The 26734-nt window shown below is 58.5% G+C and overlaps 1 protein-coding gene across 2 annotated transcripts; it reads right to left on the reverse strand.

The window, feature by feature from the left end:
• Positions 1-1946: 1946 nt before the first annotated feature.
• Positions 1947-26014, reverse strand: TP53INP2 (tumor protein p53 inducible nuclear protein 2). 2 transcript variants are annotated; one of them, XM_054218602.1, is made up of 4 exons: positions 25878-26014; positions 16351-16692; positions 12556-12685; positions 1947-11146 (listed from the first exon to the last, which is right to left on the reverse strand). In XM_054218602.1, the coding sequence occupies exons 2-4, from the start codon at positions 16472-16474 to the stop codon at positions 10894-10896; spliced, it is 507 nt and encodes a 168-aa protein (XP_054074577.1). In that variant the 5' UTR covers positions 16475-16692; positions 25878-26014; the 3' UTR covers positions 1947-10893. The 2 variants fall into 2 exon arrangements, with proteins under 2 accessions (XP_054074577.1, XP_054074576.1); XM_054218601.1 differs by having other exon boundaries at positions 12556-12865.
• Between the last annotated feature and the right edge of the window lie 720 nt (positions 26015-26734).

Consider the following 26734-nt stretch of genomic DNA (forward strand, 5'->3'; position numbering starts at 1 on the left):
AGCTGATTTCCGCAAAAAGTGTCTCCTCTTTTAGGATTATAGGTCCACGCGTACACATTTATATATGCATGTATTTCTGTATGCACTCACACGCCTGAGCACAGTCCCGAGGAAGCCGTTTCTGAAATGGCCCATTTTTACTACTTCCATCCTCCACGTCGCGGTTCTTCACCCTCGGTTTTAGTTGGCCGGTTCACAAAATGGGGTTTTGTTCCCCACGTCAGTCGTGCCGAGGACAAGGCAGGGTTGCCCCACGCCGGCCGAAGCCTTTGGTGGGGTGGAAGGGCCGCGTCGGGGTCTTGCTCTTTGATGTCCACCGACTCTGCCCGCAGCGCGACGGGCGAGTGCAGGTGACCTGGCGTGCGCTCTGCTTGGCCTCACCTCTGCTATTGCCGGTCAGGTCCGTTGGGATGTTTTGGGAAACGAGGAGCTGGGAAAGTCCACAAAACGGCAAGGTCGTCTCCACAGGTAATGACCATGTACCAAAAAACTAGGGGAAGAGAGGGGATGCACTCGGGTTTGTGGAAAACACCACTTTGGGGGAAGCAGATGAGCTGGTGGACAGGGTCACTGTTTAGAGGGACATGGACCTCGGGAAAGGACAGATGCAAGAGCCCACGCCTGGGAGGGAGCCTGGGAAGGAGCCAAGGACCTTGTACTGGTGCCCACTGATGCACTTGGCATTGACCAGCTGGGGAGCAGCTCTGCGCTCTCGGAGCCCTTGGGGACGGCAAGCAAAGCCCGGCTGAGTGCAGCAAGGAATGACGGAATTTTTCCGAGTTGGAAGGGACCTCTAGAGATCACCCAGTCCAACTCCCCTGCCAAAGCAGGATTGCCCAGAGCACATCCCTCAGGGCTGCATCCAGGCAGGGCTTGAAAGTCTCCAGAGAAGGGACTCCACGACCTCCCTGGGCAGCCTGTTCCGGGGCTCTGTCACCCTCACCGTAAAGAAGTTTTTTCTCATATTTGTTCGGAACTTCCCATGTTGCAGCTTGTGCCCGTTACCCCTCGTCCTGTTACTGGGAACCACTGAAGAGTCTGGCTCCGTCCTCCTTCAACCCACCCTTTAGATACTTGTCAACATTAATAAGGTCTCCCCTCGGCCTTCTCTTCTCCAGGCTAAAGAGTCCCAGCTCTCTCGGCCTTTCCTCATCAGGGAGATGCTCCAAGCACTCAAGGAGGGCTGGGGCACGGCACAGGCGGAGCCAATGGGTGAGGGAAGTGATCCTTCCCCTCTGCTTGGCCCTTCTTAGACCATACCTGGAGCGTTACCACCTCGTTCCCAGCGCCACCCACTCACACAACAATTGATAAACGTAGACAGGGACAAAATAGAGGGCCACCAAGATGGGCAGGGGCTGGGAACACCTGGTCAAAGAGGAGAGATTGAGGGTGATGGGCTTCATCACCCTGTCAGGTGCTGGAGAAGAAGGTGGAGCCAGGAGGTGGGTGCTGGGAGGAGGGGACACCTCTAGAATAAATGGAAAGAGGGGAGGTTCTGGCTGGATAGAACAAAGAATTCTCACTGGGGACAGCTGGGAGGGCCTGGAGCAGGGCTCAGAGAGGTGGCTGGATCTCTCTCTAGAGATTTTTCAAGAGCTGGCTGGACAAAGCCCTGTACAACGTGGTCTGAATTCGGTATTTACCCTGTTGCGAGCAGAAGGTTGGGCTGAAGAACTGAGGTCCATCCCAGCCCAAGTGACCCTGTGCTTTACCTCCCGCTGCCAACTTGGTTTTCCCATGAGAAGCTTTATCAGAGCTCGCTCTTACCTATTTTTTCACGCCCGATATCTAACCTGACGGCTCCTTGAAGTGCTTCTCCCAGCAGCTGGGGGGTGGCAGGTGTAACACCCGGAGCACCCCTTGGCTTTGCTCTGCTGGAGGCGCCAGCGCAGCCATGGGGCTGGTGGCCTGGGAAAGCCCCGTCCCACCCCTGCCCAGAGCAGGTTGCTCACAGCCACGTCCCCTCTCACTTTGGCCGTCTCCAAGGACGGAGACTCCTCAACCTCACTGGGCAACCTGCGCCTGTGATCGACCACCCTCACAGTAAAAAAGCATTTTCTTACATTTAAGTGGAATTTCTCTCCTTTTTGACTCCAATTTGTGCCTCTCATCCTGCCCCTGGGCTGAGAAGGGTCCGGTTCCTTCTTCTGTCCTCCCCCATCAGGTATCTGCTCACACGGGTGGGACCCCATGGAGCCTTCCCTCCTCCAGGCGGAGCGGTCCCAGCTCTCGGCCTCTCCTCATCAGTCGGATGCTCCAAGCTCTTAATCACCTCGGAGGCGCCTCTTTGCCTCTCAGGTGTAAGGTGGGTGGTCAGAAGGGAGCAGGCTGCTGTTGTGCCTGTGCTCGGAGGAACAGCTGATGCTGTAAGAGATGGGGCTGAGGCGGGACAGCTTTCCCCGGGCACTCAGCATCTGCTTTAGCCCTTGCACTCATCTACTGAGCTTTCGTGGTTGTTAATGGGGAAGGGAAAAAAAAATTCCCTCCAGCGACTTGGCCCGTACCATCCCCTGCCCTGTGCGTCCTTCGCTGCAGAGGGGACTTTTTTCTATCGACTTGTCTCTCATAGTCACGGCGTTGACTTTTAAAAGCTTATTTTAAAACCCCAACCCTTTTGCAAACAGGCTTGCTTTCAGGCCTTAGAGGAATACACACAAAATAGAGTTTAAATATATATATTTATTTTTTTTTTATTATTTCTTGTGGGTTTTCTTTATATTAGATTTTTTTTTTTTTTTTTCAGTCAAAAGACAGCATTACAACCTAAAAACCAAAACCAGGTTACAGACGCACAGGCACGCTACGTAACGTATTCCAGGCAGTCGTGTCCTTCAGTCTGTTGACACACGGCAAATGGTTAAACAATGTCCTACGACAAGTAGACACCCTTTCTCTACTAACCTTGCTTACACCGATTTAACACGTAACACACAAAAAGGACGTTATTTTGTTAGCTTCGAGTTTCGGACGAGGTTGCAGTCCTACAGCATAGGTGATGTAGAAAAACGTGGGGCGCTTTTTTTTTTATTTTATTTTATTTTTTCCTTCTCAACATCCCGGTGTGGAAGTTCATCCCACTGTTGTAAGGCATCCGGCAGCGCGCGGCTGGCCGAGACCCGCTGCCTGGGCGTCTGCTCCCCGGCGTGGGTCCTCCGCAACGCCCCGGGCCGGGGGCGCAGGGCTGGCGGCCGGGGACCGTCAACGTTCTCCGACACGTATTAGGGAAGGCTTAAGGCAACCTTTTCCCGACCGAATAGCGCTTTCTTCTCCTTTCTCTTGAAAGGAAAACACCGGCTCTCGAACGCGCCGTCCGTCCTGGCGAAGGGCTGGTGCTCGTTCTTGCCGCTCCTGCTCGCTCTCCACGCACAAACCGGTGAGGAACTGGGGTTTGGGCTGAGCTTTTCAAAGCTGCCTAAGAGATTTAGCAGCCGAAATGCTAAATGCTTTTTAGCTTTAAAAAAAAAAACAACAAAAAAAACCCCAAACCTAAATGCTTTTTAGGGCATTAATTCTGTTAGGCTTCTCTGAAAATCCCAGTGTCTACTTTTAAAACGCCATAGAAACACAGAAATCTCGAGAACTGACTCCCCAGTCACCTCTTGCATAGGACTTTTAACTGTAGTTCACTGATTTATTCAAGTTCTGCAGTTGTGTTAAAAAAAAAGGTGACCAACCATGAAAAAGGGTGAAAGGCACAAGTACAGTCAGTCCGACGTGGAGATGGATAACGCGCGTGGATGAGCTTTACAAGCGGAATACCTAAGGTCGATACATACGAATAAAATATTGCAGTGCTCAGTGGCTCTGTACGGATATATTTCAGATACACGAGAAAAATCTTACTATTTTACTGTTAACGCCTTGTGCTGGTTCCTCACCCCTAGATTTCCCGAAGCGTAATTGTGTCGGTACCACCCCGAGGAGCAGATTTCAGCGAGACTTGGGCGACAGCTGCCCCCGGCGTCCCTGACGGGGATACGCGAGGTGACGTTGGGCTCCCCTGCGCAACCCATTTTTAAGCTACGCTTACAATTTACTGTGGTGGTTTCCCCCCTCCATTTGCAAGGAATAAAATCTCCCCCACCCCCCCGGTGATAAAATAGGAGCGGAAGGCAGCGGGATTTTCGTGGTTAGCTGTAAGAGAGCCGAAGCTTCCTGGCAGTGTTTTCACGCGGTAGCATCTCTCCTGCTCTGGGTATGGGGCTAGAAAAGCAAACCCCCCCCGCCCCCCACCCAGCCCAGGAGGTGTTAGCTCAGAGCGAGTGTAAGGGGACACACACACACACCCCTGGGTGTCACCCCTCTGTGAAAAAGAATTTAAAAAAGGACTGCACGTAAGAGCCACCTTTGTTGCTAAACGGAGCCGCTCATCTTTGTCGTCTTCACCCTTCGAAGGAAAGAGTTGTGGGTCTGGTTAACGAGAAGCCAAAAGAAAGGCTGTTTGACGGTGCATCGATGAACGGCATGACGCGGGTGGCCGTGGGGACACCTCCTGCCCAAGCTGTGGCTGGTGGTCCAGGGCCCGCGGCTGACGTGTGCTTCCACCACCACCAGCGTCCTGGAGTCGAGCTGGGGAGAAGGCAGCAGCTCTGATGGCTCTGAGGACGCCCCTTGCCCAAAGAGGGACTTGCCCAACCACGCAGAGCCTCTCCCACCGCTTCATCCAGCTTCTGCGGCCACATTCATGTGACGCGTGACAGCTGCTCTTGTCGCGTCAATGGGACGAGGACTGAGCCCTTGAAGGTGCAGGGAAATTATCCATGACTTACCCATTGTCCTGAGCAGAGCTGGGAGAAAAGGGCAGAGATGGAAAGCTCCGCCTTGAAGAAGAGAAACCCCGAGGCCATCAACCCCCACTTCAGTGTCCCCGGCTGGTGTGACTCGATGATCCCAAAGGTCCTTTCCAACCATGAAGATTCTATGATTCTATGATTGATTCTACGGCGGTGGGCCGGAGAGGCTGCGAGCGTGGTGGGTGGCTGTCCTCGGGCTCTGCTCCCTGCAAGCCGCTGTGCTGAGGAGGTCACCAGACACAGTCCTGTGGTGGAGAAGGACTTGGTGGGGGGGGAAACCCTGAGGACTGGGGGGGTGCCGGGGTACTGGCGCATCCCCCTCGCCGCCAGCAGCTATTTCTGAGCGCAGAGAGCAAAGGAGGCACGGCAGACTGGAGGTACATCCGTGCCACCGGGGGAAATGGTGGCTGTTGACACTCTCCGGTGACCAGAGAGTCACCGCGGCACCAGCTGGACGCGGGTGGCCTCTTGTTTTAAACCCAGACAGCTCGGGGAAGCCTCGGGGGAGGCTCGGCACTGCCTTCGGCCAGGCAGCAACAGGCAGATGCTGAGAACCCTTTTTCTTGACTGGAGGTGTCCTACCGCTTTGTACTGGCTGGTTTCTAATTATTCTCTGGTTGCATCTTTGGGGACGCGCTTGTTTTTCAATAAATTCACCTGAAATTTAATTTCCGCTTTATGCGGCGCACTGGAACTGGTATTTTTTGCCCCACAGAAGCGCTTGCAAAGCTGGGATTCAAGTCTAGAACTTCACTGGAGCATTTTTTTTATCTTTTTCTTTTTTTTTGTTCTGGCTGGTACGACAAGACATCCAATGGGGTTTTTTTTTTCCTCCCCAGCAGGGCTGAATGTAAGATGTAAATGTAAAATTACCTATTGATTAGAAAAACGCCTAAACAAAGAGCGAAGATTCCCACAGCGGCGATCTTCGGGATGAGCCATGTGTTTGTGTTATCCGTGATGAAAAAGAAACGCTGACTCCCGTGGGAAGAATCTCTTCCCTTCCAGATCGAGCTTTTACAGCAGAGTTTTTTTGGAAAGCGCATTTGTGAGCGCATGTTTCAGAGCATCGGGTGACAAGGCCTGTTGCCCCACCTTCCCTGGCAGCTCCCCCCAGCTTTGCAGTGCAGGCGAGAGCCAAAATTCGGTGAAAGGACTTTGTTGCGGTCGATGTGGCTGCCGGCGAGGTGTCCTGCCCATGCCGTGGCTGCTGGCCTGCCTTCGCGGCAAGCGGAGCCACGCGGGGAGCTGCCCCAGGAGATGGCTCACACGGGGATACGTGGATTTAGCCGTGTCCTGGCGTGATCTGGTTTCCATCTCGAGAGGGGGCACTTCTCCAGGAGGGCGGCCTCTCCTGGTCTTGTCCCGATGGCTGGGGGGAAGCCTCGCCACTCGCTTCGGGGCGGGGGGTTCATCCATCGCACAGCTGCGGAGCCGGGCTGCCCTGCCCCGTACCGAAAGAAGGCGACTGAGATGCAGATCTCTCGTGCCTTGCTCAGAGAAGACGCCCTACCCCATGGGGACTTTGAGTGGTGGAGAGGATTTTTTTCCACCACAGGGGTCTGCTGCCTCCACCAGCTCCCGGCAGTGCTGCAGCGTCCTCACGTCCCCACGCCTGCCCGGCCATGCCCGGTCCTTGCTGCGGTGCCAGCGTGGGGCTGGGGAGCTGCTGCTGGGCCATCCGAGCCCCCACAGCCACGTCGGCAGCACAGCCGCGCTGCCCAGGCGAAGCGGGCATTTTTTTTTTTTTTTTTTAATGCTTTCATTGCAAGAAATGCAAACATTTCCTCCCGCAAACCTGCCTGTCACCCGCAGCAGCATTTCTCCACGTGATTGCTCCGATGGCTTCCCCCATCCCAGGGCCGCAGTGGGAGCCAGGCCAGTTGCGGCTGACACAGAAAGCCCAGGTCCGCTTCGCTTCCCAAATCCTTGGGGAGGCTCGTTGCTTAAAATCCGTACCTGCTTGTTCCCGAACAAGCCCGAGGAGGGACCAGCCACGTTCTAGCAGCTGTAAGGTGAATTTTCAGGACACGGGCAAACAGAGAGCAGGCCACCGCTCAGGGACGGTCTCACCACAAGTGGCCCCAGCTCCTTTTCCGTGTGGTCGCTACGTGGGAGCATCAAACCCCGCGGCCTCTCACCGACACGTGCTGCCAAAGGCTTCAGCCGCATCCCCGCAGCATCCTTCAGGACGGCGCAACCGAAAGCCTCACAGACAGAAACAAACCCCACATCCCAACAGAGAAGCCCGGAAAAAAAAAACCACCACATTTTTAAAGACCCCAGCGTGTTTGTTTGTCCCTGAGTCCATGCTGTAGTTTCCCCCTACGCGAGTAAAGAAAAGCAAGCAAGGCTCCTCCCAGCCTTCCAAGCAGGACACCAGCCCAAGGGCCTCCCTGCCAGCCAGCGCCGTGTTTGCTTCGCCTTCCCGTCGGGAGCATCGCACAGCTAGCCACAGATTGAAAATACTGGGGGGGGGGGGAGAATAAAAAAAAAATCAACAACCCCCTAAAAAACTAAAACCCGCACCCCGAAACAACCTACCGGACACCCATGCCGTGTTGTGAAATATCTACACGTGCACACATGTGCACAGACAGGAAAAGTTCTCAGTTTTTAAGCACCTTTCGTTTGTTTTAAGATTCGAGGAGATTCGTAACCTCAGTGTAAAGGGGTTTTCTTGCTCTGGCAACACCGGGCAGGAGATTTGGTATCGGGCCAGGTCTTGTGCTCGCCGTTGGGCAGGAGAGGCGCATCGCAGGGCTTCTGCAAAGCGCAGTTTGAACACACCTTTGCCGCAGCGTAAGAAGAGCTGGTCACACTGGTGGATCGACCGTCGCTTTGCGGGGGGTTAATAGGTGATTACTAGACGTTAATACACGAGCGAGTGTGCAAACAACGGGGTGGGGGGGTCGCGGGAGCCCATATATGCTGTGGTAAGCGCGCTCCGTTGACCTGCGGGATGCTAGGACTCTGGATTAACCTCTTCATGAAAACATTATTAATAATTTATTAATCCTTTATAAACATACTCTTGATATAAAGTGTGATAACCGTTCTGCTTCCTGTCCTGTGCTGGCTGGGCACAGCGTGACGAAAGATGTCTCAGACTGGCACAGAAAGAAGAAAGGAAAAGAAAACAGTTTGCGTTCGCTTCCGAAAACCAGGACGGAATAACAACATCGGCCGTTTGAACTGGGTGCTGGGTGCCGGCCGTCGGCAGCCATGGCTGCGCCGAGCCCCCGGGAGCTCAGCCAAGGGTTTCTGGGTCACGACGGATGAGGAGGATTTCGATGAGGGGTTTCTCCTACTGGGGTACCGTTTGCAAGCAGACTGGTGGGCACGGGAAGGCCTGGTAGGAGAGACGTGGCAGGATCGGCCCCGGCGATGCCGTTCCCAGCCAACCTCGCTGCCCCCCGGCCCATCTTCCCCTGGGAGCTGCAGAGGGGGTGACGGTGTCGCAGCCAGCCTCTGCTTTCGGGAGTGCTCCGGAAGGACTGTCAGCATCTCGGATGTGCAGGAGGAGAATTTGCAATGGAGAACAGGCTGGGAGGCAGGACGTTGCTTGGTTTGTCCACTTCTCGATGTCTATTCAGGCTCCAGAGAAAATGCTTCCTCTAACGCCGTCGCCCGGTGGCCACAGAGCAGATCACCCAGTGACACACGGGAAAGAGCAGCACCTCCTCGGACACCCATCGGACACCCGAGAGCTCAGGCTCAGCGCCTGCTTGTCGTCACAAGCACCAGTGCCACCATCCCTACAAACGCCACACTCCCGGTTCATACCAGGCATCACTTTAGGGGGGGGGGGCAAAAAAAGGCATTTAATGTGAAGTCCGGGAAGCCAAAGGATGTAAACAGTCCCCTCAAGTCACAGAGTCATCAGTCTCTTCGCCGAGAAGACACCCGAGATGAAGCAGGGCGATCTCCAGCATGGTCTTAGGTTTGGCGGCGAGGGATGGTGGTTGTGGCAAGGCCCAGGGAGTGGCGGGTGATGCCGAGGGATGGGGGGGTAACTCCTTGCTGATAAACCACCGGCTGTGAAAAACCAGCTCCGGTGCCACCGCGCTCACCAGAAAGGCTGAAAAAGCAGCGGACCAAACCGGTGCGGCGGGCGCAGAATACGGCCCAGCATCTCTGCCGCCCCAGTGGGCACCGGCTGCCACAGCCAGGGGGGCAGGAGGCACCACGTCACTCGTGTGATGAGGGTGCTGGGTCTCAGGAGGACTCGAAACAAGAAACTGGCCTGGAAGAATTGAAAGGGAAAGGCTGAAAAGAGCTATTAGAAATTGGTTTGGGTTTTTTTTTCATTCTTTCTGTGCTTTTGGGAACACCGTGTCATCAGAGCGGAAGATAAATGCAGCAGGTGAGCATCAGCAGCCACCTCCCCCACGGTCCAGGCTCCCAGGGCACAGAGCTGGGGGCTAGTGCTTGTAAGAGGGTTTGGTTTGTGTCTAATCTCATTCAAAAAATTAATAAATATCAGCTCCCAAAGTGATATTAAGGGATATAACACGGTGAATGGAAGAAACTCCTGTGAAATCATCAATTTGGGGGGGGGGGGAGGGGCTGGGGTATTTCTTGTCTCGGAGGGTGGGAATCCGGGCTATGAGCTGGCCGCGAGCAGGACACGATGGCCACATCTTCCCCAAGGGCACGGAGTGCAGAATCAGTCTCTAACGGGAGGGAGCTGGGCGGGGAGGGGGGGGAACAGCAAATTTCTGCTGGGTTCGGCGCCACCTCAGCTGGTGCTGGAGCCGGCGAAAAGCCTGGACCGTGTCCTTTGAAAGGCAGAATGAGTCTGACATGGGGAGGGGAGGGATTTGCATTAAAAAATCAGCGTTGCCCATGACGGAATTTGGCCCTTCGTGGGAAAGGATGCAATTTTTTCGTGAGGAAAAAGGCGTTTCCATTACAGCTTCACTGCAGCGATCCCCTCGCCCGGCCCCACCGACCGGGCCTGCCCCATCCTGTCCCTTTGCAACCGCTCCCAGGTCCATCTCTGCCCTTACTTCAGCCTCTTCCCTCCGGCCTCCTCTTCGGCATCCCTTCACCACCAGCTCCGACGTGCTTTTGCCACCTCAGGGAAGCTGCTCAGAGTCCCTGTCTCCTCTCCCCTCCCAGGGATTAACACCGGGGCAGCCGATGCTCCTTGGCTTAAACGGTGCCTCTTCCGAATATATACATAAATATATACACACATATACGTATAGATGTACGTACATAGGTGTGGCTTGGGCAGATGAGTGGCTCCAGGAGGAGGGGGTCTCGCTCGGATGAGGCAGCCAGCAGCTCGGTGGGACCACCGGTCATGGTGCTGCTCCCGCTGGCCATCTTCTGGCCACCTTCACCGGCCACCCCCTCCCGGCGCAGCCGTCGAGGGCTCCGGTGAGGTGCTGGGACGGTGCTTTGTTTCCTGAGATTGCTTTTAAGGTTGTCTTTAAAAAAAAACACCATGAGGCACCGCGAGCTGCCCGGCTGACCCTGCCACGAAGATTTCCACCAGCTCTTCCCCACGACAAGCCCTTTATGGGACGGGCAGTGGGGTTTTTGTCTTAGCACGGTAAAAACATCATTAAGAAATCAAGGAGGTTATTTGCTGGTTTTGGGGGGAGGAAGCATTATTTAGTGTCATCGATGAGATTTTTCCTAAAAATCCCAAATCTTGTCACGTCGTAGCTCTTTTCACTTCCGCTTGGTGTCTCCGCTTGTGACATCCCAGCCTGGCTATACGTGGAGTCATGAAGAAAGGCACTGACGTCACAGGCTCGTCAGGACAAACAGGCTTCGCCGTGGATTTTGGAAACGAGTGATTTCACCGGGAATACCGATTTCCCGCGTGAAGGCTGGCATGGCTGCAAGGGTTGGGGGGGGGGGGGGGGGGGCGCAGCGTGGCCCTCCATGCCGGTCGCTCCAGGGGTTGCTGGCCTGGCCGGCGTCGGGGACGAAGGGACGGGTGAAGTTGTGGGGGGAAGGAAGACGAGGAGTGGGGGGCCAGGGGCGCAGGTGTGTGGGGGTGTGTGGATGAAACCGGGGCGGGGGGGGGTGTGAGGTCTCCCTGCGCCGGGGGGGAGGCGGCGCGGGCGTCCCGGCGAGGTCAGTAGTTGCAGTGGCGCTGGCAGGGCTGGTGGACGAAGGTCCCGGCGTACTGCTTGGCCCGGCGCAGCGGGCGCTGGCGGGCCCGGTTCTGCCGCTGCAGTGCCTTCTGGCTGAGCTGGTGCTTCTCCGCCAGCTGCTTGGCCCGCTGCACCCGCCGCGCCTGCCCGACCTTCTCCAAAATGGCGGCCTTCACCGAGAGGGACCTGCTGTGGTGCGGCACGTGCCGCTCCAGCCGGGGCTCCGGCACCTCCCTGCGGAGAAAGGGGCCGTCAGCGGCTGCCGACACCCGGCCCTCCCCCACCCCAGCGAGAAGGGGACCGGGGTCTCCAACTCCCTCCCCGTCACACGGCGCCCAAGGATGGACCCAGCATAGGCGGGCGGTAGCACACCTGGGAGAAATCCAGGCACCACCCGGAACGGGGTGTCCCCACGGTCCCCCACAGTGACTCAGCCCCTTGAGCCCAGCAGAGGGAAGCCAAGCCCAGCCCCATTTCCGTCCCCGCTTGTGACCCGTTTGGTGTCCCGGCCCATTCCCAGCTCCCTTTGGCCCCCTTTCTGCACTCCCCAGAGTTGAGGTTCCTCTGAAGCTCTTGAGATCAGGCCGTGGCCCTCAGGGAGACTTTACAAAGAGAAGCCCTGGAAGAATGGTGTTCCCTAGCCCAGGTGGAGGTTCACCTCAAATTCTTCCTCCTTCCCTGACTGGGGCAGGAGCTCCCAGTGGAGATGCTGGAGGGCTGGGACTGGGGGACAGCAGGGACACAATGGGACCTGGGGGTTGGCCAGCAGCAGGAGGGCTGAGCGTGGGCATGATCAGGGTTTTCCTGCTGCCGCCGGGCTGCAAGGACAGCCATGGGGAGAGGGCAGAGCTCCCCAGGGGTTGCAGCAAGGCTGTGGCCCCGGGAATGATGGCAGGGGGGGTTCCAGCCCACGTCTCCTTGGGGGAGGAGAGGGCAGTGGGGAGATTTGGGTTATTTCTGTTTAACTTCAGTCCCCCCTGCTAAGCTGGACCTTGGGGCAGGGAGAAATGCCTGCATCCATGGCTGGTGGTGTCCCGCTCCCTTGCGGCTGCGGGCACCCCAGTGCTGGGCCAGGAGGGGGATCGGGGGGGCTACAGCACCCTCCTGCCTGGGGGAGCCAGGGGTCCTGTGGGGACCACTGTGCCCAAAGGCCACCTTGTCCCGTTGGATTTGCTTTGCTTGTGCCATACCTCTGGAAAACCCTGTGTTTAAGCCCAGCCTGGCGAACCCCCCTGGATGGGCAGTGGAGTGACAGGCGGCATCGCCAAGAGACTCTGCTTGGGACAGGGCAGAAGGACGCAGCTGTCTCCCACCGCCGCCCAGCAGCAAGCTCGCAGTGACGCACCCATGGCCATCTCAACATGGCATTGAGATCCCCTTAGCAGTCTATTTCGGGACACAGAGGCTGCCAACCTTGCACAGCACCGGCCAAAGCAACCGGCCAGGCGTGCAGGGTGCTCCCTGAGGTGGGATGTGGGGACGCCGAGATCTCCCACAGTCCCACTCCATCTCCGGGCAGAGCGGGCAAATCACTCCCAGGAGTATAAGGTGATCAGGGACACTGGGACTAACCATCCACCCTGGTCCCGCAGCGGGTGCTGGGGGCTGGCAGCCTCCAGAGAGCACCTTCAAGCCACACTCACCCGGCAGCATCGTCCTCGGGGCCCTCCCCATCCACCTCGAGGGTGCTGGTGACGTAGACGGACATGCTGGGGTGCTCGATGAGCAGGTCCTCCATGGGGCTGCTCCCCACGCCATCGGGGCCGGGCCCCTCTGCAGTAAAACAGGGGGGAGGGGTGACAAACCAACTCTCGTCCATCAAGCAGGGACCGGCCGGAGCCGGGGAAGCGGCCGGCGGCGGTGGCGGACCGGGGGGTGTCGGGCGAGATCGCACCGAGCGCCCGGTACCGCCAGCACCCACTCGCCGGGCTGCGCCGGGGCGGGCACGGCTGCCTGGGGGTGGCGGGGGTGCAGAGCCATGCGGGGCGCAGCGGGGACACACACACATACCATGTACAGTGGGGAGGGGAGGGGGGAGAGAAAGGGGCATCGTTAGTGCAAGAGACACCCCACCGCCATCACCACCGCTAGAGACGAGCCCGGCGTCGACGGGACCTCGTGGGGAGGGGGACGCCAGCAGTGCCCCAACACCCCACACCAGCACCCTCCACACCGGGGCGGCTGCCGGGTCCGGCTTTGCAAAGCCGGCAAGTGACGGAAATGGTTCTGGTTGGGCAGTTTAACCAAAAAAAGTGGGGGAAACCAGCAAGGTTTTACCACAGCAATTTTTTTTTCTTTTTTTTTCCCCCCACCTTCTCAAAGTGAAGGAAGAAATCCAGCCGGCAAGAAATACTGCTTTTGCCTGTTCTTACGGCACCTGAGCCGTGCCATGCCGGAGGAACATCAGCCCACCCGCACTCACAAACACCACACAGCGCTTCGCAAACATTGAGACCAAACACACACACACACACAGAGGAAAATAACAATTCACACCTTTTTTCTGGAAGAAATCAGGGGACTAAATTCTTCAGCCAAGGTTTTCGCCGCACCTTCAGCTTCAGTCTATTAGAGGCCAAATTTTGGGTGGTTGATCCAGGAGCTGCCCCCCACCCGCCTCAGGCACCCCAGCCTTCCTCGCCTTCCCTTCCTCACCGCTGCCTGGCAAAAGCACTTGGGCTGCTGCTTTTCTGGGCTGCCTGCGCTCGGAATCACCGGTTGTGTTATGGGAAGGGAGCCTGCACCCGATGTTGGGCTCATCGGGATCCCCAGACCAGTTCCCGGCCTCACCCGGGGGATTCAAGGGAACTGGTCTCATGGGGTGGGGATGCAGTGCAGTATCCATATGGACACGTGTGACCCCGAGGCTGGGTGAGGGTGCAGGAGAAATCAGGAGGTGAGCGTGTTCTCGCGGCGGAGAAACACAGCGCAGGAAGCACGGGGCTGGCATTCGCCACCCGGCATGTCCCCAGCTCCTGCCACGGATGATGATGCCCCAGCCCGAGGCTTAGGGCAGGCCACAATTAGCCTTGTGAACATGAGAGTGTCTTTCTTCAGGTCAGTGGATATCAAGCTATTAATAGTTGTTGACATTCCAGGCTGGAGACAGCCATTGAGCCCGGCTGGAGCATTCCCAGTCCCGCAGCGCTCCCGCACAGGGGGGGCTGTGGGCACCCGGAGCAGAGGACCCAGCGTGGCTGAACCCTGCCCTAGCTGTCCATGGCTACCTGTCCCCATCCTTTGCCAAGGTGGGGTTTAATGTCACAAGGAATATTTCAGGATCCCCAAATCCCTGGGTGACTTGCAGCCGTATCACTAAGCACCAGGCAATGCTCTTTGCTCCCCCCCGGCCCCGGGTGCTGAGCAGAGCCAGGCCAGGTGATGGGGCGAGAGAGGCGTCTGAAACGCTTCCGGGAGATCTGGTGGATTCGGGTGCGTTTTGCAACACGTGGGTCAAAGACCTGGCTGAGAGGGAACAAATTTGGAGGCTCGTTAGGCTGCCCCGCTCCTGGGAGGGAGCCAGGCTGGGAGATGCTTGCTGGCTGCCGTGGCTCGAAGGTGAAGGATGGGGGCTGGAGCCAGCGGGTTTAGTTTCTAAAGTGCTTTGCATAACTCCAGCCTCCGAAATAGGGCTGAAATAAATCAGTCCCTCACCAGCCGGGGAATGCTCCGGGAAAAGGCAGAGGCAGGGCCGGTGGGAATTAGCAGTGGGGTGGCAGGTCCCGGGCAGGCACGCTGCCGAAAGCTGGCTCTGCGCCAACAGCCTGGCAGCTTGATTGGGGAAAAAAAAAAAAAAATGGGAGCCTTTTGTACCAAAGTCATCCCTGGGTCCCCGCTGAGCCGGCTGCAGTCTCGGTCCCAGGGGATGAGGGCACAGCACAGCGTTCCTCCATCTGGGGAAACTCCTGGCCCCTTCTGGCATGCTTTGGGCACGCTGCAGCTGTTGCCAGCTGGCCCAGACATGTGGCAGCTGCATGGCCATTGCTCCAGGGTCCTCCTTGCAACCAGCCTCATCCCGTGTCACTGCTGTGACCCCCCCCCACCGCGGGACAGTCACCAGAGAGCCCAGGGAATCCTCCACGGCTGCCCGTGCCCACAGCACCAATCTGCCCCCACCAGCCCTCCATAGTGCTCCCTCCGGGCACGGGGCTGTCCCTGTCCCCCATCCCAGGCTTGTCCATGCTCCAGTCCCCTCTCCAGCTCGCTGCAAGGGGGGAAAAAAGCCCTAACAAACAACTCGCATCATGAAAATGAGCTCTGCTCAGCGCAGAGAGCACCTGCTCGGAGAACAGATGCCTGCAAGAGGGAGAACGAAACCCTCCTCCTACACCTGCAGGATACATTTGTGGTCCCCTGGGCTGGGGCACCACAATTAACCAGAGGCTGCAAAAGCAGACCGTGGCCCTGGAGGAGCTCCTTGCGCAGGCAGGCTTGTTTGTCTAAGCTCGCTGCTCAACTTGCAAGCAAAAGGTCATAAAATTATCATTGCAATTGGTTGAGTCATCGACCCTACAACAGAAACGCCAAGCTCCTAATGGAGCTGGAGGAGCTCTCGGCACACAAGGAATTTGAGCCGCCTGGTTGGTGTCCAACGGGGCTCCGGATGGTTGTCGCCATCCCTGGGAACAAGGACCTTGTGCCAAACATCCCTTGTCTGAGTGCTGTCGGCATGGGCACTGGGAATGATTTGGGAAGGTAAACCCTTTGGAGTTGAGATTTGCTCCCCTGATGGACTCAAATGACCCAAACCCAGCCGGATCGACCCAAACCCAGACCGCCAGTGGCACGACCCCTGCTGGGACAGGCCTGGCGTGGAGAAAACCCTGGCCCCCCACCAGCACCCGAGGACTGGAGTTTCCCCCAGGAGAACAGGCTCCTGGTTTGCTCTCACCAGGGGAGCAGCTGAGCCCGGTCCCTCCCGGCAAAGCACTGCTCTGGGCACAGCTTAGCCGAGGCCACGGCACTGCCAGCTCGCAGGCACACGGAGCTCGCAGGCAGACAGCCCGCGGGGGTTGGCATCCCCCAGCCCACCGAGCCCCCGGCGGGCAGGATCACACCGAAACCCCGGGTGACCTCCCCGGGCTGGTGGCTGTGCCAGGGTCGGGCCAGGCACAGAGGCACCTGGAGGCTCCCAGGCGGGAGCAGCCCCAGCTGGGGAAGATGCTGCTGTGGCTCCCACGCTGGTGGAAAGTCGGGAACAACCATTGGGAGAGGAAGGGGAAGGGAAAAAGGGGGAGCAGGTCAGGGGCCGCTGCAGTGACCACAGCGCTGGGCACCATGGGCAGGGCAGGGGGGGACCAGGGAAGGAGGGATGAAGGGTAGAGCTGATCACACGTGGTGGAACCTCATCTGCTGTCATCTCAAGGGGTTTTGCCCAGCTCCAGAGAGACAAGGTTGTAGCAGAGGCTGTGGGAAAAGAGTCCCCTGGCTTTTCTCACCTGCAAGATCAATTACGAGCCAGCCATCCTCCTCCTCCTCCTCCTCGACAAAGGGTTTGGGCTCTTCCAGGCCTTCCAGCGGGTTGTTGTCGCTGAAGAAGAGGCTGGTGAGACGCTGAAACATGGTGGGGAGCAGTCCACTGGGATGGTCAGTGAGTTAGAGCTACTGCTGAGCACCAGCTTCCAGGCAAGGAGACAGGAACGACGGGCAGGGAGGGGAAAAAAACAGCCCTCAAAGGTCTCAGTGGTTGCAGAGACGCTTTGCTGCTAGTGAAATTGTAGCTGCGTTAAATGGGGTGTAGTGCAATTCTGAGGTTCTTCACTTGGCTTCAGTGCAAAGGCCTGTAAAAGGGAAAGAAAAGGAATAACGCATTTGGACTGGTGGGCAGTGGGGCCCTCCTGCATCCCGGGGGGCTCAGACGGGCTGAAGGGGACAGTGAAAAGGTGGCTCTGGCACTGATTTGTGCCATGGGCTGTCCCAGCTGCTGGCATCTCCAAGGGCATCATGTACCACCTCTGAAAGCAACGGAGCAGGGCTGGGTGTCTGCGCCCTGCAGCCCCCAACCAGCACCAAGCCTGTCCCCTTCCTGACGGGCGGTGTGTCCCAGGGGACCCATCCGCCGGAGATGGCAGGGGCAGAGCCAAACGCGGTCGGGCTGGGACCTGCCTCCCCCCGGCACTGAACGGGCACTGAGCACGGCTGGTGGCACTGAGCTTTTGCAGGGCAAAGGGTGTGATGCTGCTGGACCATCTGAGGACCGACGGCACGACCCTAAAACCCACCACCCATCCGCTATCAGCCATGCCAGCGTGGCTGCTCTCCCCTCCTCTAGCTCCTCCAGGAAGCCCAAAGATGCCACTGTCACACGTGTCATCACTGCTCCTTCACAAGGACCCTCCCAGGAGCCCCGGGACAAAGCGCTTGGCTATGGGCCGTGTCTCAGTCCCCAGCGCCCAGGTGTCAGCGTGCGGGAGCGAGCGGCAGTGAGCGCGCCGACCCCTCGCAGCGGGGCAGGGCGAGGACGGCGTTAGCCCAGCCCCGGGGCGAGTCTCATCTACACTCATCACTTGTTTCACCCCCGGGGAAACAGATTCCCCCCAGCTCGGGGGGGAGGTTCGGACTGACTAATTTTATTAATGACCGCAAAGCTCTTGGAGAGGCGCAGACAGACGGCAGCCACAAGGTGCAGAGTGTTATTTGTGCCGAGAAAATGCTTTTTGTTCCAGAGATATTAAAGGGCATTAAAATGCCATCAAGAGCCAGACGCGGGGAGAGGGGACAGCTGCGTGCTGCCTTGCTTGGCATGTTGCCGTGGGTGCATTTAGAGGGCAAACCCCCGGTTCATGGCTCTGTCAACCAAGGCGGCGTAGAGCCTGCAAGTGGTCCTGGATCCTGGTGAAGCCCCATCTACTCCGGACAACGTGGAATGGGAAGGATACAGGGAGGCACAATGCATCTGTGGCAGTTCTCCCACAGCTCCAATTCTGGTCCAAATGCCCCCCACCAACAAAACAGCCTCTCCAGCCTCAGCACTGCTGGGAAAGGCGCCTGGCCTGGGGTGCTTGCTGTGATTCTGGGGCTCAGGAACGCTTGTATTTATCCGTTGTGGGATCTCCATGCCTTTTGCCTTCTTTTAAGTGCCTTGTGAGGTACGACATCTGCTCCGCAAGGCAGAAAATGAAAAATCAAGGGGAGCCTTTCACCCTGATCTCTGCCGCCCCCGGACGCAGAAGGGAGTTCCAGAGCATGAACCAGCCCTGCAACTCCCAGCTCTCCCTCCCTGGCACGGCCGGGCAGCAGCGTGACACTATCTGTCCGCTTGAGCAGGTCTCAAGCCCCAGGTGACTTCAGTTGCCCCAGAGGTGCCCCCACACGTGGCTCCAACCGTGCCCAGCTGCAGACCCGCGTCTTTGGGAGCCCAGCACCGTGGGCTTCTCGCTGCCTGTGGGGTGGCAGCCCCCCACCGCTGCGGTTCGTCCCTTCCACTCGCACCCTGCACCAGATCCATCCGGGGCGGGGAGAGGCTGCAGCTAAACAAGCTGGGTCCCGGCTGGGACAACACGTTCAAAACAGACTTGGCTGAGACTCACAGAGCCTCTCGCCACGGTGAATCCGAGGTTGGCGAGGATTCCCCCTTCCGTGCCCTAAGATGCTTCCTGGCTTCCCCTGGAAGCACCGAGCGGAGGGTTTTGGGGCACAGAGATGTGACAGAGTCATTTCCTCCGAATGCAGCGAGAGCGGCAGGCTCAGCTAAAGCAGCTCTCACCCCCCAGCCCCCCATCACCACCACGGCCATAGCAAAGCCACGTTATCCTCCAGCATGCTCATGATTAAACGATCCAGACACCCCTCTTCCCTGGGAGTATTAACGCGTAAGAATACGTTGGGGAAACAACATGAAGAGGGGCTGATATCCAGCTGGGCAATGAATAGAAACTGGCCCGTTGGGCTCTCCCATGTGCTCCGTGCCGAGCGCAGCGGGGATTTCCTTCCCGCGGGACCGACGTGAGCGCCCATCCTTGGGGCCAGGCTGGCACAGGGCACCCAGGACAGCCCTGAAGGCCGCGGTGCAGAGCCACGGCTCCATTACACACCGGTTCTCCCTGCCTGCCACCTGAAGTCTGGCATCTGCCTGGAGCACTTGCCTCTTCAGTAAATATCTTCTAACATTATATCTTTTTAAAATAAATTTATTAAATGTCTAATTCTAGCAGAAACCCTGTTGCTCCCAGCTACCTGCTGGTGATGCCTCAGGGCATCCCGCTGTTTGCTCTTCCCCAGGCAGGAGGAGAGGGGCAGGTCGCACCCAGCAGCCCGTGGCAGACACGGGCGGCTCCGGTCCCCTGAGGCCACCGTGCCCTGGCCCAGTGCAAGGCCAGGAGCGGGTTCCCGAGCTTTTCAAGCTGCGGCATTCCCAAGCCAGCAGAAGTGTTGAGCCAAAGCTGACTCCAGCGTGACCGTGCAGCTCCCCGGAGTGACACACCAGGGCTGAAGGGGGATTGGGACAGTAGGGTCCCCTGTGCTGTGCCCGGAGCCCACGGACGTACACGCCACACAACAGCAGAGAGCTGGGGACAGGAGGAGGCCGGTGGCCCCGGTACGGCTGCAAGGGGGAGGTCACCCAGAGATGCACCCAAGCAGCTACCGCAGGCCAAGGTCTGACGCAGGCAGAGAATTTCCCCGTTGCCTCAGCAAAGGCAGCCCAGAACGAGCTTGCTGCTGGCCCGCGGGCTGGCTCGGCACACACAGCCCTGCTGAAGCTTCTCGCCTGGATGGCGCCGCACTGCTCCCCTCCGCTCTGCAGGCTCGGCCCCGCGAGCCCCCTGCAAGGAGTCCATCCTCAAGCGAGGTCAAAGCCAAATAATAAATTAGGCAGTCAAAACAGAGCAGAAAACCTCGTGGTTTTATTATGTTAAAACTTCACAGCAGCTATCAGGGGACAGTAGCAAAGCCGATCACCCCCTCTGTTCCCCTGGGAGCAGCGCTCATTCCCCCGGCACCCACTTAGAGACTAGTCCCCAAAAAATCAGCGGGTGCTGATGGGAAAGTCAGGCGCTGAAGTGTCCGGACTCCACAGGTGCCCACCCTAACCCAAAGATAACTTTTCTTTCCTGAAGACACAAGACACAGCAGATACTATTCGTTTCAGTTGCCCCCTCCCTCAAATTTAACTTCATTTTCCTTATCTCGATCATTAAAGGCCCTGGGATTACCACCCTCCCTGCCGTTATCCTGGGATAACGGGTTGTCAGGGGCCATCCTGCTCCTACAGCAAACCCACGGCACACCGGGAGGGCTCGGGCAAGGCGGACGGGGGCTCGCAGGCAGCTGTGATAACTCCGGGTGCAGCAGGAAAGAGTTCAAAGCTCCCCCAAAAGCAAAAGTTGAGATGGATCGTTTTAAAGGATCCTTCCCCAGAGCATTTAAATAAGCCACCGGCTATCACCGTGGGGTGGTGGCAGCGTGGACGGAGACAGCAAAGCCCAGGTGCTGGGCCGGGATCCTCGCAGGACGGCTGCCGGGGGGTGCTTGGCCAGACTCTGCCTTGTCTGCCTGTGCCGACCGGAGCAGGAGCTGGGCAGAGGGACAGACAGGATGATCAGACAAGCCTCCAGGGAAGAGAGGGAAGGCTTCCTGAGAGTCGGAGCAGCCCTGCCAGGGCCGTCCGCGGTAGCACTCGGGGAGCTGCAGGGGAGCGCAGCTGGCAGAGCCTTCAGGATCAACCCCGCGGGGCGGAGGCAGCAGCTAGACCCTGGCAAGCAAGGACCAAAACGAGCTTTAACCCTCACCCTCACTTTATCCTGTCTGCTCTGAAATCCCCAGCAACGCTGGGCTAAAGAGGTGGGATCAGGCTCCTTATCTCCAAGATGCACCTTCAGCAAGTTTGCGGGTGACACCGAGCTGAGTGGTGCGGTGACAGGCCAGAGGGATGGGACGCCATCCAGAGGGACCTTGGCAGGCTGGAGAAGCGGGACCGTGTGAACCTCAAAGTTCAACCAGACCAAGTGCAGGGTCCTGCGCCTGGGGTCGGGGCAACCCCCGGTACCAGCACAGATTGGGGGATGGGTGGTGGAGAGCAGCCCTGCGGAGAAAGACTTGGGGATACTGGTGGGTGGCAAATTGGATGCGAGCTGGCAATGTGCACTGCAGCCCAGAAAGCCCCCCAACACCCTGGGCTGCATCCCCAGCAGTGTGGGCAGCAGGGCGAGGGAGGGGATTCTGCCCCTCGGCTCCGCTCTGGGGAGACCCCCCTGCAGTGCTGCCTCCAGCTCTGGGGCACCAACAGCAGAAGGACACGGAGCTGTTGGAGCAGGGCCAGAGGAGGCCACGGAGATGCTCTGAGGGCTGGAGCCCCTCTGCTGGGAGGACAGGCTGAGAGAGCTGGGGGGGTTCAGCCTGGAGAAGAGAAGGCTCCGGGGAGACCTTGTAGCATCCTTTCACTATATAAAGGAGGCTCATAAGAAAGACAGAGAGAGACTTTTTACCAAGACCTGTAGTGACAGGACAAGGGGCAACGGTTTTAAACTGAAAGAAGGTAGGGTTAGATTGGACATACGGAAAGTTTTACGATGAGGGTGGTGAGCCCCTGGCCCAGGTTGCCCAGAGAAGCTGTGGCTGCCCCATCCCTGGAGGGGTTCAAGGCCAGGTTGGACGGGGCTTGGAGCAACCTCGTCTAGTGGAAGATGTCCCTGCCCACAGCAGGGGGGTTGGACAGGGTGATCTTTGAAGGTCCCTTCTAACCCAAAGCATTCTGTGAGCCTGTTCCACCCTAGAAGGGAGCAGCTCCTGGTCAATGTGGTCAGTGCATCATGTCTGAGTCACTCCAGACCCTCCCTGCAAGCCACCGAGAACATCAGCTTCCCAGTATTACCTTCATGGAAGGTTGGGGGTGACTTTCTCGGCCCTTTGCGAGGCAAAAGGCTCCTTGGCTGGCTGCTACCGACAGCACCCAGATGGCACGGTGGCCACATGTCACCTCAGTCCCTGCAGTTTCCACCAAGCCCTTCTCTAGCTGGGATGGCCCACAGCTATCAGCAGATCAAGCTCCAAAGGTTTTTGGAAAGCCTCTGCTTTCCCTGCGGCAAACGTTTGCCCCATTTACATCTGGGGAATTGGGGTCGTCAGCCTTGTGGGAACTGTGGCACAGGAGGGACCTGAAAGTGTCCCTGTCAGGGGATTTAAGTCATTGCTGCCCAAGTAGTGCCTTGTCACCAGGCAGAGACAGTGCCCGCAGAAGCAGTTTGGACCAGGAGGTGGCTTCTTTGCCCCTCCAGTGACCAGGGCTGGTCAGAGCTCCGGTGCTTTCTTCCGCCAGCGCACTCGTGTGTGACAGACGTCCAACGTCTATGGAGGAGGTATGGCCAGCGCTGGGGCACGAGAGGACTGCCCATGCACCACGTCCTTGAGGCTGAGCGGCCCCAGGAACCACACACCCATCCCCTGTCCCCTGCCAGAGCTGGGTCACCCCCGCAGGACAGCCGTCACCTTGCCAGGCTCCCACAAGCCCCCTTACTTGGCATGTCAACCCCATCCCAGGCCGCTGCCAGCACGAGGGGACAGCACGCAGGTGACACTCACCTGGGGACAGCTGAATTTCTTAATGAATGAAGTTTATCAGAATCCTTACAGAAATTCCAACAGCCTTTTAAAACTAGCCAGAGGGTATTAAACATTAAAAGTTAAAGTAGGAGTAAGGAAACTGTAATGCATCACGTTGGGTTTTTTTTCCCCCCTTCAGAAACCTCGGCACAATAATTAGTTTTCTGAGTCACCATCACTGCAAATAACCCCAGGAGCTAAGAATAGGCAAAGGGATCGGCAGCAAAGGCCCAGGATGTGCCAGGAGCTCGCCCGGGCAGGAGCCGCAGCTTCGCGGGGCTGGCAGCTCCCAAAAGTCACAGGCTGCAAGAACAACAGCAACTCCGCTTGGAAATGGCAACAGGCTCCCTGAAACTTTCCATAAATACTTGGCGGCGGGAGGGATGCTACTGACAAGCAGCAGAAGCGGTCCTTCCTCGGCAGGGCTAAGAATACCCCGCGCAGTCATCACGGCAGGCGTTGGAGGTATAAATCAGGTGCCTTCCTCCAACCCACTTGGGAAATGTTATTTTCAACTCATTTTACCTAAATTAGACAAGCGTTTCACAGGCTTCTGTCGCCATGCTGTATGTACCAAAATCCTAAACCGGGCACAGAAACACAAAGTGAAGGAGAAGGGGGTCCGGCAGCTGGGGGTGGAGGGGGGAGAGGGAAGGGGGGCTGCTCATCACCCCAGAATGGCAAGTGAAGCATCCCTGCACTGTCCTCTATCTGTCCCCATCGAGGAAGGGACCAGAGCTGGCAGGGGCTTGCCCGGGACAGTTTGGCAGGGCTGGATTAACGCATTTGGTCCCTCAACAATCGCGCTACAGCTCCTGCTGCTCTTTTTGCGTCGCCAGCAGCCTCGTTCACGGAGTTCCCCGGGGGGAGCGCTGGCAGGGCTGGCCCCCGAGGCTGCTGCCGGCACGGACAGACGGACTCCGGCAAACGTGAGGCTGATTCACAGCCAGAGCCTCTTCCCCTGCAGGGCAGGGAAGCGAAGGGGGGAGAAGGCAGAGAATAGTTAGAAAAATCCCCCCAAAACCCCTTTATCACGAGACCCTCATTATTAATGGCAGACCGCACCAGCGCCCTGGAAGGGCTCTCCTCTGCCAGCCCAGGAGCTCAGCGTGGACTGGAGTCCCCACACGCTCCTCCAGATCCCACCTGAAGGAGGGGGACTTGGGGTTGCAGAAACAGGGGTGGTTTTCCTGGAGCTGGTGTCCCCATCCGCGCCAGCTCCCTTGTGTAACTGCTGCAGGAAGGTCCTTGCCCCAAGGACAAACCCGACCTTCTGCTATTTGCTGTCATCGCACAGAGCCCTGGAAAAATCTCTCAGTGGCCGGCAGGATCTGAGCAACCAGGAAATTTTTAGGTTTGCCATGAGCTGTCCTATGAAATTTTAGAAGTTTCGTCTCTGGGATGCACGAGGTGAAACATCCCTAGGGGGGATGTTTCACCTCGCATTGAGGGGGAGCGGCCCCAACGTTCCACCCTCCGTAAATCGCAGGAGGCTGAACGCTAACCGGCAGGTTGGACTTTAATATCGCAGGAGCCCCGAGCTCCCCACCAGCTCCTCCCGAGCCCGCCCGGGGCCACGTGTGTGCCGGGGCGAGACTTGCCTGCGCACGGCTCGCCGTGCAATTAGCGCTTAAAAGCTCTTAGATAAGAGTTCACATCTCAGGTTTTTCCAGTCTTGCTATGAGTAGGTGATATCAGTTTATTCTCCAGGGGAAAAACTTCCATTATGTTTTTCCTTTTGTGTTGAGCCAGTTAAGCACCAGTTTGATGCAACGGGTCCCTAATTGTGACAGTGAGCTGCCACAGAAAGCTTTTGGCTTTCCTTTTTTTTTTTTTTTTGGGGGGGGGGGAAGAGGGGATATAAAAGGAGAGGAAAGATTTATTTTAGAGCAAAGAAAAAAAAAAATTGTTCTTGGCACTTTGTAGACTAAGCCCAGTGGGAAAGAAGGTACAGCACAGTCCTGTACCAGAGCCCAGCACCTGTTTTAGGGATGGTTTCCTACCCCAGCAAAGCCTTGGCCAAATTGGTGACAGCCCTCGGCACCTGCCCAGCTCAGCCCTCGCTGGTGCCGCCGTCAGCAGTGGGTGTTGCTGGTCCCAAGGGAGGCACTTTAAGCCAGCAGTTTGGGACCCCAGGGTGCCAGTGCCTTTCCCCAGGCTCTCTCAGCAGGGCTGTTGCTCCCCGGCACACAAGAGACATAAACGTATAGATACATGTATAAAAAAAATTTACAAAAGCAATAATGCCTTCTTAACACGTTACTAGTTACACTCCACAGAGTCCAAGTTTTCCAGCTGATGACCCCCTCCCTCAGATGGGAGCAGGTTTAGTGCCCGGCGCCTCCCAGGCTCAGCCAAGCTGCTGAGGTCCCGAGGCAGAGGCATGTAACCCATACGGAAGCCGACCTTCTAGGACTTGGGACATTTTTGAGCTGTCCCAAAGCAGGTGCACTTAGAGCAGTAATAACAGAAGTAGCCGCTACATGTGGTACCCGACATACTCATGGGCTCAGCATCCCGGGATGCTGACAGACTCGTGAGCTCAGCATCCCAGGACACAAGTGGTGTCGCACCGGTGGCCCAGCGGGATGCCACATCTTGGACCTCAGGCTGCCACTGCCAGCATCCTTCACCTGCTATGCACGGGCCCGGGGCTCCTTGCGGGCATCACAGTTAAACTCAACGAAAATATCCAAGCACACGCCCAAATCTCATTAAAACTGCCGGAATTCACAAAGTAAACGGAGAGCTAAAGACGGAGGGATTCAAAAGCACCGACTGGAAAGCAGTCAGTCAAATAGGAAATATTTCTGCATTACACGTTTTGCGTTGCCCTTTCAAAAAGCCACGGTTTTTTTCACCCGAAACGGCCCCTGGCAAACCCTGGGAGACGCGCCCGCCTTCGCGACTTGCCTGGGGAACGGCCGCGGCGGAGAGCGGCGGGGCGAGACCGCCCGACGAGCCGCCGGGGGACACGGGCGGGACGCCCACGATCGTTCCCCCCCCTCACGGACCCTGCCCCCCCCCCCCTCCCCGGGACGGGGTACGGCAGGCGGGAGGAGAGGCTGCGCTCGGCGGGGTCACGGCAGGACACCGCAGGGAGGAAGGGCGGGGGGAGACCGGTGGCGACGGGGGGGGGGGGGGGGGACGACGACGACGACGACAGCTTTATGACGTCTCAATGTCATACGCAAATGAGGCATACGTCATTACATCGGAGCCAATAGGAGCGGAGACCAACCTCAAATCTTAATCCGGTGATGAAGAAACAAACAACAAGCGCGGGGGGGGGCCTTCTGGGCCCCCCCGCCGCCCGGCCCCCCCCCACCCCCCCCCCGCCGTGGGACACCGGGTCGGTGAGAGCCCGCCCAGCCCTCCCCCCCCCGCAGCCACCCCCCCCCCAGACCCTGACCGGGGGGAGACTCACCTCGCCCGTAACGGCACGGCGGCGGGGAGCGGCGGGAGGGAGCGGCGGGGAGGCGCTGAGGTAGTGCCCGGTACCGGCGGGGCTGGCGCGGTTGTGGCGAGCGCCCGCCGCTCCCCCGCACAAATCGGGACCTTCCGACAGCTGATCGTGACGTCACAAAGCGGCCCGCCCGCCGGCGGGGCAAGCGGCCAATGGGAGGCGGCGGCGGGAGGGCGGGGTCGGTGGGAGGGGGGCGGGGTCAGGGCGGGGGGTCCGGGATGGGGAGCGCGGTTCCCCGGGGGGAGCTGGGCACCGGTGTGTGTGTGGGGGCTCCGGACCGGGGGGGTCCCGCTGGGGTGTGAACCGGGGGCCGGTCCCGCGGGGTCAGGCCGGGCCCCTCCCGCGTCCCCGGGGGTTTCCGCAGGGTCCCCGCGGGACCGGGCACATGGGATCGAGGGGCTGGGAAAGCCCCCGGGGGAACAGGAGAGCTGCGGGGCCGGACCGCGGCGGCAGCAGCCGGGGGGAGGGAGGAAAGGCGTGAAAAAGCGATTGAACCGGAGCCGCGGACGGGCCCGGCGCGGCCGCGGTGCGGGACAAGGCGATGCGCCGGACCGGCAGCGGCGGGGAGGGAGGGCCGGGGCTTGGGGCGGCCCCCGCCCCCCCCCTTCGCCCGACACCCGTTTCCTTCGCCCGACACCCGTTTCCTTCGCCCTGCCGCGCTGCCGAGGCCTCCGGACAAGAGCAACTTTGGTGGGACGCAAAGGAGGGCGTTGGGGGCAAGTGAAAGCCGCTTGCCCCCAGCCAGCCAGCCCCCACACCGAGGGGGGGGGGTCGGGGGACGGCAGGTAGCTGGGGGGCCGAAACCCGGAACGTCCCGG

Source organism: Rissa tridactyla, chromosome 12 (genome assembly GCF_028500815.1).
Source record: "Rissa tridactyla isolate bRisTri1 chromosome 12, bRisTri1.patW.cur.20221130, whole genome shotgun sequence".
Classification (NCBI taxonomy): Eukaryota; Metazoa; Chordata; class Aves; order Charadriiformes; family Laridae; genus Rissa; species Rissa tridactyla.

Bases quoted from the DNA above. Each gene is read 5' to 3' on its own strand.
- TP53INP2 (XM_054218601.1), bottom strand. From the start codon at position 16,474: ATGTTTCAGCGTCTCACCAGCCTCTTCTTCAGCGACAACAACCCGCTG. The intron at 12,866-16,350 runs GTGAGAAAAGCC...CGCCACCCCCAG, and splicing joins GCTCGTAATTGATCTTGCAG to GCAGCCGTGCCCGCCCCGGC. The intron at 11,147-12,555 runs GTGAGTGTGGCT...CTTTCTCCGCAG, and splicing joins CCCGAGGACGATGCTGCCGG to GGAGGTGCCGGAGCCCCGGC.